Source organism: Anguilla anguilla, chromosome 4 (assembly GCF_013347855.1).
Source record: "Anguilla anguilla isolate fAngAng1 chromosome 4, fAngAng1.pri, whole genome shotgun sequence".
In the NCBI taxonomy this organism is placed as follows: Eukaryota; Metazoa; Chordata; class Actinopteri; order Anguilliformes; family Anguillidae; genus Anguilla; species Anguilla anguilla.
The window spans coordinates 52,837,838-52,855,861 of record NC_049204.1 but is presented as its reverse complement, the minus strand read 5'-3'; the positions used below and the strand labels follow the sequence as shown (position 1 = coordinate 52,855,861).

Here is an 18,024-nt window from a genome sequence, read left to right as displayed (position 1 = left end):
CTACAGACATATGGTGAAATGTAGCTTTTCCTCAATATACTAAGCTCATTGTTAAAGGGAAGAAGCTCGTGCACAGATTGTTGCTCCTTGGGCTTTTTGGTTAATACTGATTTGTATTTTCTTTGCTAACTCTTAGTGAGAATTAACGCTATTTTTTGGTCGGGAATTGGTGTGTCAGTGTGCGTGCTCGATTTGTAGATAATCGCAAAAGTACAAACGTTTGTCTTGGTTTATTTAGTAGACGTTGTCCACTTGCCGTTGCATGCCAGTCCAAAAATGGATGACGCTTTCACTGGGTCAGAACATTTTCTTGTCTCCAGAGGAAATTCACCTGTACATTTTGAAGAGTGAGATCCAAATTAATGTTAAAACATGCAATCAAACGGTCAATGTAAACCCTAGGTTCGCCTCTCCATATACTGTACACGTGTGTTTAAAGGGAACAGCCGCCTCCACGCCCATCTTAAAACACAACGCAATTTCTCTTGTCTAAGCGGTGAGAATAGCCAATGAAAGTTCTGGATATTGGGTTGTGAGGCGGTGGCTGTGCGCAGTTGCTACAGCAGCATCAACTGTAGACAAGAGCTGAGACCGAAAGATGGAGGATTTTGAGGGTAAGCTTGCATGATATTTGTACTTAATTGCAAGCTGGTGATATCGTTCCCAATCATATAATATTTACTCAGGTGCAACAATTTTTCGATTTATTAAGTAGTAAACATAAAACTAAACGGAAAGCAAATCGCTTGGTAGCTAACCAAACACATTATACTTGGGATTTATCTACAGTCGCTTGCTGGCTACCCAGTTGGCTAACGCTAGCTAGCCCAGCAGAATGACGCCCTGTTCTCATTCCTGTCTGTTACCCACCTATTGTCATATGTGGTGAAAATGTTAAAAAAGGTGGCTTGATAGGAAACAGCTGTGTCTTGTTTTCTGAACAAAGCACTTTATACACATAGCTAGCTAAAAGTAGAGTACATTTTATTTTTTTATCCAGGTAACTTCGCGCATTGCAGGAATTCTGAATAGCTAGCTAGCAATACAACTACTGTATGCCTGTAATACGTGTTACATTAGCTACCTAGCTAACTAATATGGTTTAACGTTTCTTTGTTTTGTTTTTTTACTTTGTGGTTAATTGAGTTTCGTCCACAGTTGAAAGGTATTTATCCTTTTAGGATATATTGTTCAAACGAAATAGCTAACGTTACGTTACTTTATTCGAAGTCACATTTCGCATCTCCCACAGGTCTACATCCCAATACATTGGGATGTAGACCTGTTATGAATGGGATTTGTTCTGTTAAAAGTTTATACTAATGGTTAGCCTATATGTCGCGCAGTGCACTACTTCAGTGGATCTATAGACATGGAGAAAAAAAAAAAATATATATATACAGATATTTATAATGATATGGGGAAAAAAACAGGGTAACTACAGAGAAAGATTAGTCAAATACTGTGAATGAAAGTAGTAGCTCAGAATGAACCTACATACAGTTTCCAGACATTACCTTGATGACTTTAAATATAGACATGTCGTTCACTATAGGCCAGACTAAATGTGCCTATTTACTTTTAATATTCTCCCAGTTTTTGTGTTTTTCAGGTTTCATCTAGTGTCACATCTGTTTTTGTTGATTGATTTATTACTAATACCTGCAGATTTGGAAGGCCCACCTCCAAATGAGGATCTAATTGCTTGCAAAATATGTGGGAGAAGTTTTTACTCTGGTGTACTTGTAAGTATGATATGTTTTCCCATTAAGAGAATAGTGTGTATCATAAATATTGTAATCTCCTGTGCGTAGAACAAAATATGTCACAGAATATCCAGTTCTTGTAAGATATGTTTGTTGTAGCATTGCTGTTAGCATTTTATTCTCAGTCTAGTTGTCAGTGCCAAGACAATGATCTAATAGAAGGGTAACGCCCCCACGTTGTTATAGTAAGGTATGGAACTGTTGTGTCTGCAAACATTCAGCTAATTAATTACATAGCAACAGGACACATAGCCTGCTAACTATCTGTGGCTTATGTCAGATACCATGTTTCCCAGCATGATTGTTTGATGAATTTCAACTTGTATTTGTAGAAGAAGCACTATCCTATTTGCCAAAAATCTGCTGCTAAAAGGAGGAAGGTTTTTGACTCCAGCAGACAGAGGGCAGAAGGAACGGATATCTCCACTGTGAAGCCTTTGAAACCTAAGGTACAAGTCAGGTGGGGGCTTGGGGTGTGGGTGGGGGAGAGATATGACCCGAGCACTTATGATGTATTTTTCATAAGTTGACCAGTCAAAATATCTTCATGCAATTTGTGCTGCTTTCCCCTCTCTTTTCCAAATGAAATTTTATACACTGAAACCACCTCTAATTATATTTCAGTTACACAGTACATCCTGCAAGTCTGATAAAGTAAGTTGAATAAATTATTTACATTTGTTAACATGAATAAAGAACTTCTGCTGGAAAATAGATGTCTTTGGTGTGGTATAAAGAGCTGCAGCTGTACCTCTGCTTTGCATAGTTGTGCCTTGGTTCTAGTATAGTCATTAAACATTGTGCCGTTTTAAATGCTTTTTTTTTGTTGAAAAAAGGTAGCCTATTTGATTGGACGTACTAAGCATTTATGAAAGATGGAGTTTATTTTGCAATGAAATGACAACCTTTACCAAACCTCGTGAATATCCATTACACTGAATAATCATTCAGTACATTCAACAGTGTCCTGGTTGTGGAATTGGCAGGATATTCCTCCCTGATTATGCCGTCCTCAGTGTCGGAACAGAATTATGTAAGCGCAAAGCATACTGAAGCATATTTACTGCGATACACAAGGCCCATTCATGGCAGTGTCAAAAAAGGGACACATTCAGTGCTACTATGACACTCATTAAGGGCAGATCTGCCGTGTTGTATTTGGGAGAGACTGTGTCACAATATTTGGTTAAAGGAGAATTTTACTCGTTTTCAGTGATTTTATTAGGCTATATTCCACTTCAGCAGTACTTCAGTTGAAACGCAAGGGTATGGACATATTTTTTGCTGGTATAAGAATTATTCAAAGTAAAGTTTGGCAGGGGATGGGGTTTACCTCTTTGCTTTGTAAATAGTTAGGAATGCCACCAGAGTACAAAAAGCTCATGGAGTATTATTTATTCAGGCTGTCAATCACCATAACAGTAGACTCGATATGATGGTTAAGGTTTTATGGTTCCGTCAGCAGAACCTGGTGCCTCAGTGACACTTTTGTTGGTGACTTCAGCCACTCAAGCTAACCTCCTGCTGAAAATCTGAGCAAACTGTATGCTTCTGTGAGAAACTTTATTGACTTTTACCCCCTGCTTCCAGCAGTGCCCAGCAAAAGGCATACAATGTAAGATTTTTACATTTTGAAAATATTATAAATTAGTCATGCACAGTCATATCTATGATACAGGCTACTGGCAATGTCTTTTTTTGCGCATTTGTATTTCTTCTTTTGAAATGTATTTCCGTAGACTGTTGAAAAAATGCTCTTTACTGTCCAGGGATGGGTGGGTGTGGCGGAATCAAGTTTCAGCGGAGCGTAGCTAGTTAATGCAAAGTCGGAGGTGAAGAACCAAAACGACAAACCGACAGGTCTCATTCCAAAACCGGAGTCAACCTTGGAATTACTTTTACTCCATGGTGACAGCAATCGCAAAACCGTGATTTAAAAAAATAAAATCGGTATAGAAAAGGATATAAACTTTAAAAACCAGAAGTGAGTGGGTGGGATTGAGGATGGACAAGGAAACTTCTTTGATTGTTAACACAGGACCACAGCAAGGCTAAAAAGTATAGCCTACCTTTAGTAACTGCTGGGCTTTGCTTTTCAGTGTTTGTGCTAACTGTACAAGTCTCTCCGAAGCAATCCCCTGTCCTGTTAACACTTAAAGTTGAACATGTAGGTCATTTGTGAAGCTTTACCTTTGTACTCTACCACTCAAATTTCAGCCATTGCAGTTGAATCTTCAAGGTAGTACCATTAGCAGACAGCCTACTAGTATGGAAACATCAGTACATAGTAGCTTTAGAGATATTAGACTAATTGCAGCTCAATGTAGTTTGCCTAAATATATGTACCATACAGAATCAAAACATGATTTGTACTTCTCAACAGTACAAATATGTGAAAGTTAAAAAAAATTTAAATAACAACCACTATTTTCAATTATATTAGATGTATATATTGATGTGTATATTCAGTCTTCCAATGAAATGCAGTTGAATATTAATTAAAGGTGTGACAAACCAAGCCTTTTTGTTCAAGCTTGTGGAAAGAGGTCCATGTAATTAGTCTGTCTTTCCACAAAATATAACTGTCACATGGTTACTTTGTGTCAGATTCTTTGTGAAAAAGCATCACAAACTCATTTATGGTCCAGTATATTTTAGATTGGCAGTTGTTTGAAAGCTTTACATTTCTGAGAATGATGCTGGCCTACGAAACTACATTCAGTCTCCAAAGTCAAAGTCAGACATTTTTACCACAAACTGGCGTCCAAGTCAGGAGTTGTCGGAACTCTGTCTTATGAACCCTCCTGCTGAGTATTTGTCGAGTGCTGGAGTGACATCACAACCGCAGAATGCATGGACGCATGGAATAAAACAGACTTCTTTCTATGACTTAAGACTCTAAAATGTTTTGTGTGTGTGTATGAGTGTGTCTGTGTGTGTTCATACTGTTTAAAAAAATATTTAAAAATGCAGAGCCACATGTTCCACAGGATAATGGTTTTAACATTTGTACCGTTCATTTTGGAAAAAATGATGCCAGTATAATGCAACACAATTCCCCAGTGATTTATCCTCAGTGTATATTGCTTTTCCTGATAATATTCAAATTATAAAACGGCTCTCCTGCCTCCTTGCTTTATTAACTTTTTCCAGGATATATAAATTGTTTCTGGCATACAATAAGACATTTAATAAAATTGCTGATGTAAAAACAAATCAAAAATGTCATTTACAGGGACAACTGTAATAAAATATGAAGTTGTTGCTCAATGTGGCCATTCAATAAAGTGAATGAGCAGTAGATGAGTATATATTTTATAAAAGCATCATTGTAAAAAAACGTGGCTCCATTACATTAAAATCCAGTATATAAGCAGGACCAGGCACGGTCAGCCAACCTTTATGGACAGGCTTGCTCGTCATATGTGACATGTAAAACAACTGTAGCCAACCTGTCTAACTGGAGGTTACAGAGGATGCAATACAGTATTGTAAAGAATGGATAGTACAGTACCATGATGACGTGTCATATATGTCATGTGTCAATTGTTATCAGACTCAAAGTAGTCAACAGGCAGTTCTTTGAGGTTACTGCCAAATATTGAATTGCGTTTACATTATGGCTCCTTGAAATGTTGGCTGCTCTGCATAGTTCATGATGATAAATGCAGTGTGTCGATGGTACACTGTATTGGCAGCAAATAAGTTATGCTGTTAATTGAGGTGGAACGAGGAGTATGAATAGCTGTGTACCACTGTTATTTGACGGGAAAGTGTTGACCTCTCCACTTTTGAAAAGGGGTATTGAGGGAATAAAACAGTTTTCCGACATGCTCATGACTCTAAATTTTGATGAGTTCATGAATGTCTGATTTTTTTTTTTTTTTTGCATTGTGTAACTTTGTAAATTCCAACAGCCCGAACCACCTAAGAAACAGTCAAACTGGCGCAGGAAGCATGAAGAATTCATTGCCACCATCCGGGCTGCTAAGGGCATAACTCAAGTCATGAAAGACGGGGGTCCTCTTCCCCCACCCCCACCCCCATCTTATGACCCAGGTAACAAGATGACAGCACGGAAACATCACAATCCGTTTGAAACAATATTCTTGTCACTAAAATACATGCACTAAGTTATTAAACAGATGTTTGTGTTTGACAGTGTGACTTGCATTGATTATATTTTTATTTCAGCTGTTCCTTTTATAGAGCTGGATATTTACTCGAAGCACCTTGCCTAATTATGCAAATGGTGGATGATGTATTGTAATGCTATGTTGGAGGATCTAGTTGGAACCATTTGAGTGCACTTTTGTCCTGTGTTACACATCTGTTCCAGATTACATCCAGTGCCCTTACTGCCAGAGGCGGTTCGGCGAAAACGCAGCCGACAGGCACATTAAGTTCTGCAAGGAGCAAGCAGCGCGCATCCCCAACAAGGGCAAATTTCCAGGAGAGGCCAAAGGGAAGCCCCCGGCGAGGTCTCAGGTAGGCAACGAGGCTCACGGAGGCAAGCCTCAGGCAGGGTGAGCTCCCTCTGCCCCGGAGTGTCCCGAGTCTCTGCCGGCTTGTCTCCCTGTGTTAACAGTGCAAGCCCGCCCCAGCGAAGAAGGCCGGTTCCCCCGCGGCGGCCCCCGCACCCGCCTCCTCCACCACCGCCTCCCGCCTGCCGCAGCGCTCCTCGCCCGGGCAGTTTGCTGCAGGTACGAGCTGCTAGAGCCGAGGCTCAAACTGCCCAGTCCCTCACCGTCGCGCTACGTTTTGTGTCAGCTACGTTTTGTGTCAGCTACGTTTTGTGTCAGCTACGTTTTCCTTAAAGCAGCAATCGAAGAGAACCTGCAATAAGTTGTAAAACTTTTTGTAACTGAAGTTACAAAAATAAAAATTGTAGTTTTATTCCATTATTTTTTTATCCTTTTCTTTTAAATAGTCTTTTAAGTTTTGGAAATGTGAATTTTGACCACGATGTAAATACACAAATGAAATGAACTTTCATTAGCTACGTTTGCGCTAGCGCATGGCTTTTTGTGTTGTCGCAATAGGGCCCTAGGACACAGACTCCTGGAGAGCGAGATGGGCTTGTAGCGTAGTGCTTAAAAAGCTTAGTATGCTTTGGCTGCTCTGCTGCCTGTAGGCACGTACTCTTTTAGCATAAACAAACGACACCCTGCTGAGGAATCCTCCAAGTCGGGTAACTGTGGAGTGCTATATAACGGAAACCACAGTGTGAGAAGGGGCAACAAAATGGCTGTTCTTCCCTTTTTTGTCCTCACGCAGGGGTTCCCGCGACCAGAACCGCCTCGGCCGGGTCTGTGAAGAGCATGTCCTCGGGGTACTCCCAGTCTCGGACCAGCCCCGCTGGCCTAACCAGCCCTCCGTCCGGGTGAGGCTCGGGATGCAGTTCTCTCTGTTGGTGCTGTGACTGCTGGTACACTTCTGTGGCTATTCAGCTTATGCATTACTGCTTTAATGGTGGCCGTTAGTTAGCTTACTGTTTGAGAATGGTATGTTTATCTGTCTGGGTGAACACTGGCAATGATTTCTGCTGAACACATTCAGACTCTTGTAAATTTGATTTTCAGCCCTGCTGGTGCAGCTGCTTTGAGTCATATTGTATTGATTCTAGTTCTATCAGAACTTGACTTCACAGGATTAAGGATATAATCAGACTATCGTTGTTGCAAGACACTAAGCCCAGTGTTCATACTCTATGAATGTTATTTTGGGATTTCTTTTCACATTTACCTTGAAACGCCTATAATTGTAAGATGCCTAATTGTTTTACGTATATTTACCATATGTTTTGTGGTTAGGATAAATATGAAATCTGGAACAGGAACTTCTCCAGGATCTTTGAAGAATACATCATCTGGGGTTGGAATGAATCGAAAGAAAGCCTACAATGCAGATAGCTACAATTCTAGGTATTGGTTTTGCTGACTGCTTGTCTTTTCATGCTGTCTTGACCTGTTCCAATAATTCCATGCAAACATAAACACGTATTTGCCCGCTACTTGACGGTAGGGCTGCAACTATGAGAAGCGTCCTGAAGAAATGTCTTTATTGGGCTCCGTGCCACCTCTAGTGGTAGCTTGCGGCAACACATGCACATCGTTGCCTTGCTCTTTTCCTTTTTATTCAAAGTGGGTGGGGATTGTGTAATGTAATAAATTATTCTCCAGAATGAATTCACAGATGTCTGATTCATGGTGTTCCTGACTGTGACTCTCTTTTTCAAGGAATCATGCCAAAAGTGGGGGTGAAGTGGATTACTCTTCGGCTCAGCAAACCAAGTTCTGTCATGAATGCGGGACCAAGTACCCTGTGGACTGGGCCAAGTTTTGCTGTGAGTGTGGCGTGAAAAAGATGTGCATTTAAGTGGAAAAGATATCAGTCCAATATGCTGGTAGGCTTTTAAAAATAGTGTTATATTGCAACAAACTTCCCTCATAATTGCTTGCCCTTTCGAATAGAATGCCAGTAACTTAAATATTACTTCCTCCCACTTGTCTCATCATAAAAGTGTGTCTTTGATGTGCAATATGATTGACTACTAATTAAATATGGGATACATCTTTAAGAATTTCTTTCTGAATGTACAGAAAGATTAAGACCAACAATTCCTTTGAATGGGACCACAGTTCAGAATCGTGTAATGGAAATTAGGCCTTAATGAATGAAATGAGAAAGTCAATAAAAGGCTTTGGAAAGGTCCTGTTACTCTTTAACATTTACTATACATGTAATCATTTTAATTTAATATGAGGACTATTCCTCTAAGTTGTAGCTCATGTAATTATTTCATTTAAAAGGCAAAAGACTACGACCAATAGGGACCTGTGATAAATTGCTTTTGAGTTTATCATTTTTTAGCAAATGATAAATTGACAGAATTTTTGAATAACAAAATTGGAATCACATTTTATTTAGGTTGCTTTTTAACTTATTTTTTTGTAAAATGCTGTAGAAATCAAATGTATAATGTTTTTGTTTTCAATATGTAAATTGAATTGGTATTAGGAAAGAAATGGGGTTGATTACATTTGCCCTGTGCATATTGGAATTTAATTTCACATGTTTTTTTTTTTGTTTTTTTCTAGTATGTTTCCATATGTGTGTATGATAGTTTCAGAATCAGTTTCTAAATTCGGAAAAGACTATAGCGAATGTCACGGAAGGAAGGATCGGTACCATATTGTGAAAAGCAAATGCAAAATGGAACACACATATGCAGAAAACCTTAAACAGTGTTGTCTGTCTAAAACAGGGGCTTTGGTGCTTTCTCTCAGTGAGCTTGCTATCTACAGGCCTTACCGATCGATGTCATTTTAATTGACTGGCTGAGAACTGATATCGTCAATATAGCTGCTGGAATGAAAACACAGAAATGTATCAAATGCTGTAATCTTAAGGTTATAATAAATAACCAATTATCACGAATGCTCAGTGTACGTTTCCTTTCACAAATAATTCCTATCATTTACCTTTGAAGTATAAGTTTAGACTTTAGTATGTATGCACATATTTTTGAAAGGAGAATGCACAGTCCTGCTGTATTTTTTAACTTCATTCAGATAGTGTTGAAGATAGAGATGCGATTACCATTCAGAAAGTGCCAAGGTGAAGAATCAAGGCCCTTACCACGTGGGAGAATTTGGCCACCCCTACTCACTGCTCCACACAGTATTCACTTCAGACTATTCCTGTATAGTCAGTTTTTTAAAGTGTTTTCATAAAAAATGAAGAACACATACAAACCAGTTGGGACAGATTCTAATTGTGATAAACTTGTGATTAATCTGTCTTTTTTTTTTTTTTTTTTTTGAACTAACAGAATTTCCATTGGCAAATTCCACTGTCTTCGTCATTAGGCAATTTTTTAATGCTTTTATAATTAGCATAAAACACTGAATGTTCTCTTTATTTCTTCAGCTGTCATTTCACAAATATTTGCCTCCAGCTTTGACAATGGAAGCCCACAGGGTCACACATGGATGCTTGCTGCAGCTCTTATATCTGTGTGCTGTAGTAGGTTTGTACATAAGACGCACAATAATCGGCTGCCAAAGTTTGCCGAGATTGACACTATAACTGCAGAAGTATGCTGAATGTGATTATGTACTTCACAACCACTTTGCCTGGGTTCTACAGCTTCTCGGTGACCCTCTCTTATTTCCATACTTATGAGTCCCAGGGATTTACAACATTCTCCCAGCTGTGTTGATTCCTTTCCTATCCCAAATGCTGACATCCACCTCCAAATGAAATATTCAGAGTAAAATAAACTTGAGGGTTTGTCATAATAGTGGATAATATAGCCGTTCTGAGCCAAACCCCAAGTGTTTTCCTTGCTGAAAGTGCTTGACATCTATAACCATTAGTTAAAAGGCTTTTAAGTCACAAAACTTTAACTTTTAGAAATAAGAAATGCTAAATTATTCAATAAGGAATTCTAAACAATTTCTAGGCCTGTGGATGTATGCATACAAGACAGGAAAATGTAAGCAATACAAAGTTATTTGAATTGTCCAAATTCATTTCTTGTGATTTTGTATGCACTGTTTTTTTTCCAAATAAATTTGAACGTGCCCAATTCCCACCATAATTTGGAATATCCAATTGACTAGCCAAGTTTGTGTGTGATCTGCACCGCTGATTCGGGAGAGTGAAGGCATCTGTTGTCCTCTGAAACGCATGGTGTCGCCAGCCTGCTTCTTCTCATGCCACCGCCCACAGCCAAGCTCACACAGATCTGAGTGGTAGGAAGCATTTTACATGTGCCTTCAACATGCAGCCCACGGGCACCTGATCAACCAGCAGAGGCCAGGGGAAACAATGAACCCCTAATCAACTGAACCCTCCCATACACTGGGCCATGCAGTCACCTCTCTTTGGTGCTTTTCTCTTCGGAGCTACTGCTGTTGGCACGGTATTGGTTTGGAATCAATCCGAGACTGTGGGATCTTCTGTGCAATTCAAACTAATCCAAGAATATTCCTAATCAGTAAGCATGTAAGTACAGGCCTGGGAAAGTGAGTTCCCAGGAGCACTGCAAACTCGCTTAAATGTTCTTGATTTACTCTAATGTTATTCAGTTTTATTTGTATTATTGAAGGATGTAATTTTATGTGTGTGTGTGTGTGTGAGAAAGAGAGAGGGAGAGAGAGAGCGGGCTATAGTTTCCGTCACATTTTTGTGGCATAATGTGGGCAGGGCACCATTTTCCTATCCACATTCTTACTCGAGGAGGCATTAACTACAATATAATTCACTACAGGTAAGGTTATATAAAATATATTTGCCGTGAATAAAATAGACATATATTTTTTTAACATACTGTATGTGAATGCTCTACTACAAAAGCTGGAAAAAAATGGAATGGGACATTCACTTTCAGGCACAGCAAACATGGAATAGTCCACTGTTTCGTGCAAAGCTGGAGCAAGTCGAGGAAAATGATTAATTACTGAGCTCAAGTTTCAGAAATGGATCAGCTTTCATAAAAAAGAAGTCAAAGATGGTTCTTAAAATACAATATTTGAGTCATTATTTCTTCCCTTTTACACAGACACCAACACCTGAAATTCCCACATTCTCAACATGCTGTAACCAAATGTTCTGGGATCTAATTACCCACTTCAAGCTCACTAGTGTCCAAAAGGCAACATTGCATTTGAAACCATTAGAAGGAATTTTCCCTCAAGCTTTAGAAGTTGCACAATGTCTCATGGTCATGCTCAAGTGGAATTATCAGTGATATGCTCCCAAAGTCATCTGTCATCAGGAGCCATGGAAAGCCACAGGAAATGCTAACCTTTGTAATGTGAGCGTCCGCCCATTGTGAAGGGTGTCCTGTGCAGGGCCTATTAGTCAAACACGAGGAGACATCCTGTGTATCAATCCCAAAGGTTCATCTGCTATAGAAAAAGTATTCCAAGTGTCCCGGAGTCCTCCTCTGAAGAGTAGTATGTTCATCATCGCTACCCGAGCTTCTCTTCCTCCTACTAGCTGTTCTTTACAGTTAACTTTGCGTAGCATGACTTTATATCTCTGATGATGCTGCGCAGTCTGCAAAGTCTTTCATCACTCAAATGCCGGTGGTGAGGGTGTGTACAGTTGAATTGTATACCCCTAGTTGAATTGTACGGATCCTCGAAGGAAGAAAAATAATAATAAACAGTATGTAAAAACGGATAAATTTCTCGTGTGAATCAATAGCACATTTGCAGATCAAATTTTGATCTGATTATTAATAGTTCTTACCTCATTTATGGAACAGGAACACTCAAGTGAGTCTGTTATAACTCCTGAAAGCTTCCACAAGTCACATTTAATTTTGCTCATCACTTTCTTCGGGTTTTTAAATGGAATAGAACAAACCATCTTTTGAATGGAACGTGTCTCCTAAAAGCACATCAATAAATAAAATGAGAAAAGTCATTTTAACTTTGAATTGACAAACACATTTTAAAGCAATTTGTGTTGAATGTTAGCTAATTTGTTGAAATGTTCATGCTCTTTTGAAAAGAGAAATATCAGTATGTCCAAGTTCATACATATTTACAGGATAACTTAAATAGACTGAATGAATGTAAAAAATGTAATATAATGAATGTGCCAGAAAATAAAATGATACTGCCCCATCAGTATTTACAGAACGATACATTTTTGCATGTCTGTAAAATTAATTACACATTGAAAATACGTACTATACCTATGACATTAGCACTGTTTACCTAGGCCTGTTTAAACAATGACATTGATCATTAACTATAACCATGAGAAAAGTATTCTTACATTGTTTGGGTCACATGTATACTTTTTCTTATTTTCCCCACATGGATGGTCCCTTAACATGTTTGTAATGTTGTTCTCCTGTGAAAAAGGATATGGTTATCATCATCATAATATTTTATACAATAAATATTTTTCAGGCTCCCATCATCCATTGGGTATCCTTTAAACACAGTATGCAGATGTCTCTCATACTTACGATATTTTGAAGAAGGGGATGAATAACATTCTTATAATCCTCCTTAACTCCGACCATTGGCTTGGTGCTTTCACAGCAATAGCCGAGAGGTAGCAGGAGCAAAGCCAAGAGGTATGAACCAAAAACAGCCTGTTGGGGAGCTAAACATAAGGGTGGAAAACAGTGTAAAAAATCCTAAATCCGCTGTGCAAAATCCAAAATGCAGTGAGTCATATTTTATAGAATGAATTTACTAAGCAATGATAATATATTAAATTTGGTATTTGATCCAATATAAATGGTATATTTGTTGTTTTAATGTACAAAAATTATAATAGTGTACTGTGACTGTATGCAACAACTGAGTACTGTTTTGATGGTAATGTCAGTTTAGGATTTTTTTAAACAGGCCTTTTTATTAGATCAAGTCTGATTAGTAATAGGAGAAAATGGAGGACACGGAATTTATTGAAATCTTTACTTAAAAATGAAACCCTCATTAATTAATTATATGATATTCCAAGGATAATATTTTACCACTTCTCTTGACTCTTCCATATCTTTCTAATATGAAAGAATTGATTTAAAAAAAGGAATTTTCAAGGTGTCTAGTTAGAGGGTATTTTTGCATTTGTGCATTGTGAATTTAAGCGTATAGGTTGTGTTCCCCTACCACTGACAGCATGATTTTTCCTTTAGGTGCACTTAGCATTTGTTTTGTACACAGTTGCAGAAAGACCAAAACCTTATTTAGAAAAGCAACCAGTATACCTTCTTCAGTTTGCTGAGTATATTCTACAAAGTCACAAATGCAAACTCCCACAACTGTATTGAATATCAAAGGGTATTTCTGCAGTCCATGCAGTATGGTAATTGTACTTCTGATCTATAATCTTTACTCATGAAGACTCACTGGCCCATTTAACCATTAAACACACAAAGGAAAATACAGGCTAAGCCACTCAACAATTTAATACATCAGATATCTTAACAGTTCTTTCGTGCTGATTCATGTTTGAACGTGTGCATTGCATACAGGTATTTCACCACAATGTTTATTAGATACCGGCTACTATTTATAAATTCACAATATCATTCATAATCTTTCATGCATTCGCAGACATGCATACACATATCCAATAGTCACAATAAATGCTAAACATCGCAAGCAACAAATATCCCTGCATGATTCTGTGCATAACTAAAATTAGTTGATTTCCAGTAATTGGAGATAGTGTGGCTGCAAGAGGAGATCTCAGTGCCTTTGAAAGGTGGTAATTGTTAGGGCATATATGGCTTGAGCTTCAGCAACCAACATTTTGCTGTTGGTTTGCAAGAGCAGCCAATATAATTATAAATAGGCCACTGACTCCATAGTGTGGGATATGATAACATGATTGAAATGCACTTGCCTGGTGCAGGGTTGTTCAAAATTCTTACCCACCATTTTATATTTTGTTTGTATGAAAACATGTATACTATACACATTAAGATATAAAGTCTTACTGTAAAAAGCTACACATAATGTACTGCATAATATACATTCCATTGAATTTCTGCAAATTTTACTTCTGCTTCTTTTAATTGAAATTGAAATTGCAATTCTGCATCCTGTTTGCTGGCTCAATTCTAATTAATATCAAATTCAAGTACTGAATCAGAACTGAATTAGAGTTATTCACAATTCAATTCTGAACGGTGCACAAGTTGCACATTTACTAGTTCAAAGAGCACAGGCTTTGTACTACCAAACAATGCTAGAAAGTGGAGAAATGTGACATGGTTTACTGCACTGCCATTTAGCTGACACTCATATCCTGTATGACACAGGTGTAAGATCAGAGATTGAATAATATAGTATAGAGTATAGAGTATCAGTCCTATCAGACAGCAAGTATAAGAAGTGCAGAGTCATCTGACAACTTTTCAATAACCTTATTGAAAATTGCATTAAATCATACAAATAACCTTTAAACTACATTGAATAAACAACTGCCACAGGCCCACAAGAACATTTTGCTTCAACAATGAAAGGTTCTGGTGGTTTAATGTACTGGTCATCTTTTAATGCCATGGTTTGGTTGTACTCAAACATGTAGAAGTCAGAAGTCAGCTTTCTACGAGTCATAGAGGATAGGCCATGGCATGAGCAGAGCCGATATGAGTAAGGCACTGTCCAGTATGACCATACTGCTATTGCAGTATGTGCAAGACTTTCTAAGGGTCCCAGTGAGGTGCGAGGAGATAATGGAAACCAACCTGGGTTTCCGTGCCATAGCCAACATGCCTCAGGTCAGTGGAGCTGTAGCTGGCACACTTGTCCCGATCCTGAATCCATCCCTCAGAGACCCCACCTACGTGTGCTGTAAGGTGCCCTCAACCTCCAAGTTGCGCGCAATTCCAAGTGCCAAACAACAGATGTGGTTGCGAAGAGTCCAGAGAGCATGCATGACTCAAGGTCTAGTGTGTGGGACAGCTCCAGCTTAACCAGGATGGCTGAAAGAGGAGATTTTCAAGATTTTCACTTGTTGGGTGACAGTGGTTATCCTCTCCATCCATGCCCTCTGACACCCATTTCAAACCCGCAAAGTGCAGCTGAGCAGTGCTGCAGAAGTGCACACGTACACACACATAGCATTGTCACGTGCACAATAGGCCCATGGAAAATGCTATTTAGCCACACCCATAGATCCTCAGGGGGACTAACAGTTGCACCTGGCAAAGCCTGCCAAATAATTTCTTTCACCGCAATGCTGGACAATATTGCAGTGAGGACTAGCGTCCCGATTCTTGATGAGGATGATGACAAGGCTGATTATGAAAGTGAGGCATTGAATGTTGACAGAGATGGAGGAGACCAGCGGGCAGACTGAGGCTAATTGAAAACTATTGCCACTAACCTACCACAAATGTGAGTTTTTCAGCAATGAGCAGTTTTGAGAAACTGATCTTGTGTTCTAATGCTTCTGCAAGTGTATTTTTTGTTGATTATTCATGATGTTGAAACTGCCTCTGTAAATTGATGTATTGTCTTTTTGGTAACTCTACTTTTTGGTGACTCAAAAGGCAACTCCGGCTGAGCCCTCGGTCATGTATATTCATTTTCTGTGTCCTGTGGGTGATCAAAAATAAAACACCCTTGCACTAAAGTGCTACCTTGTGGCTGCGCCATCTGTTGGACCAATTGTGATAGGGGCCCACAGACCCTCACCCTAGGCAGGGGTGTGACAGGGAGGCAAAGCACATTACAAACATTTTGCTCAAGTGTCAACTGTTTTATTCAAATCATTAGTTGGACTTTAAAACAATAGCGCTAACTAAATTGTCATTTAAGATTCTAAAACAACTGGTTCCATCTCCAATTAATCTTAAAAAATGACTTGACTTTGAAAAAGTTCAGTCCTGCTGCTCTGGGACTCCCTCACTGTATGATGGTCCCGCATCTGAAAAGTAAAATGATATTCAGTTGATACGCCTCATTCTATTTCAATAGCAGATTGTGTACTTAGTTTTAGTTTCATGCTCAAACATGACAAAAAAGTTACCTTTACCTGGCATGATAACAGGCACAGGGATTGGAGGCTTCTAAAACTAGGCTTCAGCAGGGTCAAGTTGTTTTTTCATCAAATCCAACTTGTCTTTTTTACATACAACTATTTCTGCCTCTCTCATTGTTCAGACAACTCCCTCCACTTTTCCAACTTTGTTTACGTTAATAAAATGATCTCCTTACTACTCTGGCAAAAGTTGATATAGCCTTTGATTTAGAGGGTGTTTGTGTGTCCTCCATATCTTCTCTGGTTCCAGACCCATTTGGCTCGGGGTCCTCTGAAGTTCCCGTAGAGTAGGGATCAAATAGGTAAGGGGGTAGGCCTTAACAGTCCTTACTAGGGGTGTGCAGAGAGGTCATTATCTGTATCTGTATCTGTTCAACCAACAAAATTATCTGTATCTGTATCTGTATTCGGATAGAAGACAGGAAGTGGGCGTGGTTTATACCGGAAGTCACGTTAAATCAGGCAAATGTTGTATTTTCTAACCTAATATCATTGGCAGTGCAATTGTTGTGCCTTCAAAGCATCAAATTGATTTAATATTGCCATATAATTAATTGTGAAATATATTGCCACATCCTACTCTTCATCTCTCTCTCTCTTTTTTTAAAATTATTTTTAACTAAACTAAGTTTTACGAACTGTTTGAACCCCACCACCACCCCCCCCCCCCCTCCCCCCACTCTTTTAATTGGGGTACATTGAACAATCAGAAACAGAAAAAAAGGTTTTATAAATCGAAAGATTCTGTTTTGCATTGGAAATAGAAACTATTTACAGTAAAGATATATAGAAACATATCCTTCAGTTGAAGGGAATAATCTTAAATTCCAATGATGCTGCCTTCGCGTTTCTTGACGTGTTAACGTTACTGCAGTTCGCTAGGTCAACATGAATTACTACTTTACAATTACATAACAGTAATGCCTACATGAACTTTTTCGCCTCTTTTATTTTTAATTTTTTTTCTCCTACAGAACTAAGTTTGGATAGACTGCAAACCATCTGATGTTCTCATATTTCCCATTGGTGGCAACTACCATGAATGGATTTCGTGTTCATTATAGCCAAGACCTATGACTGATAGGCTACATACAGCATGTTACATCGTAAAAGGATAAATATTGACTGAAATAAAACGGTTTTTTAAACACCTACAGCTAAAAACTACAGGTTCTAAGCTTCATTTTGATGTATAGGTTGCGGGGGTTTGAAAGAAATCCAGCTGCCATACTAGGCTTGTGTCTCGGTAGCTCCCGCACCTCCTCTTCGACGCGAGAGTTTCCCTGAGTGATAGCCGGGAACGGTCAGCTCTTCAGCCCGCTGTGCGCTGACTCGGTGGGGGCGACTAGAATATAGCGATCACTTTTCAATAATGTGTAGTAAATGAAACGACAGGTCAGTGGAATCAAAGTCCTATGTTGCAAACACAATGGGCATTTTTATCTAGTGGCCATCCACAATGATATGAATCGATTTGAAGAAACATAATGGCTGACCCACATAACTTAATTATTACACGTTTTGCAGCGCAGTGGCTCAAAGTTTGTTCGTGTGTGTAACGTGTAACTGGTGCCGTCTCTCTCTCTCTCTCTCTCTCTCTCTCTCTCTCTCTCTCTCTCTCTCTCTCTCTCTCTCTCTCTCTCTCTCTCTCTCTCTCTCTCTCTCTCTCTCTCTCTCTCTCTCTCTCTCTCTCTCTCTCTCTCTCTCTCTCTCTCTCTCTCTCTCTCTC

The 18,024-nt window shown here is 39.0% G+C and overlaps 1 protein-coding gene across 2 annotated transcripts; it reads left to right on the top strand.

Moving 5' to 3' along the window:
• The first annotated feature begins 484 nt into the window (after window positions 1-484).
• zc2hc1a (zinc finger, C2HC-type containing 1A) lies at window positions 485-9,206 on the top strand. 2 transcript variants are annotated; one of them, XM_035415987.1, is made up of 10 exons: window positions 485-614; window positions 1,669-1,745; window positions 2,099-2,215; window positions 2,391-2,420; window positions 5,684-5,825; window positions 6,106-6,254; window positions 6,355-6,469; window positions 7,044-7,149; window positions 7,580-7,690; window positions 8,006-9,206. In XM_035415987.1, the coding sequence occupies exons 1-10, from the start codon at window positions 599-601 to the stop codon at window positions 8,142-8,144; spliced, it is 1,002 nt and encodes a 333-aa protein (XP_035271878.1). In that variant the 5' UTR covers window positions 485-598; the 3' UTR covers window positions 8,145-9,206. The 2 variants fall into 2 exon arrangements, with proteins under 2 accessions (XP_035271878.1, XP_035271879.1); XM_035415988.1 differs by lacking the exon at window positions 2,391-2,420.
• The last annotated feature ends 8,818 nt before the right edge of the window (window positions 9,207-18,024 follow it).

Excerpts from the sequence above, each read along its gene's own strand:
- zc2hc1a (XM_035415987.1), top strand. Across the intron at positions 1,746-2,098 it reads GTTTTTACTCTGGTGTACTT|AAGAAGCACTATCCTATTTG; the intron begins GTAAGTATGATA and ends TTGTATTTGTAG. Across the intron at positions 7,691-8,005 it reads GCAGATAGCTACAATTCTAG|GAATCATGCCAAAAGTGGGG; the intron begins GTATTGGTTTTG and ends CTCTTTTTCAAG.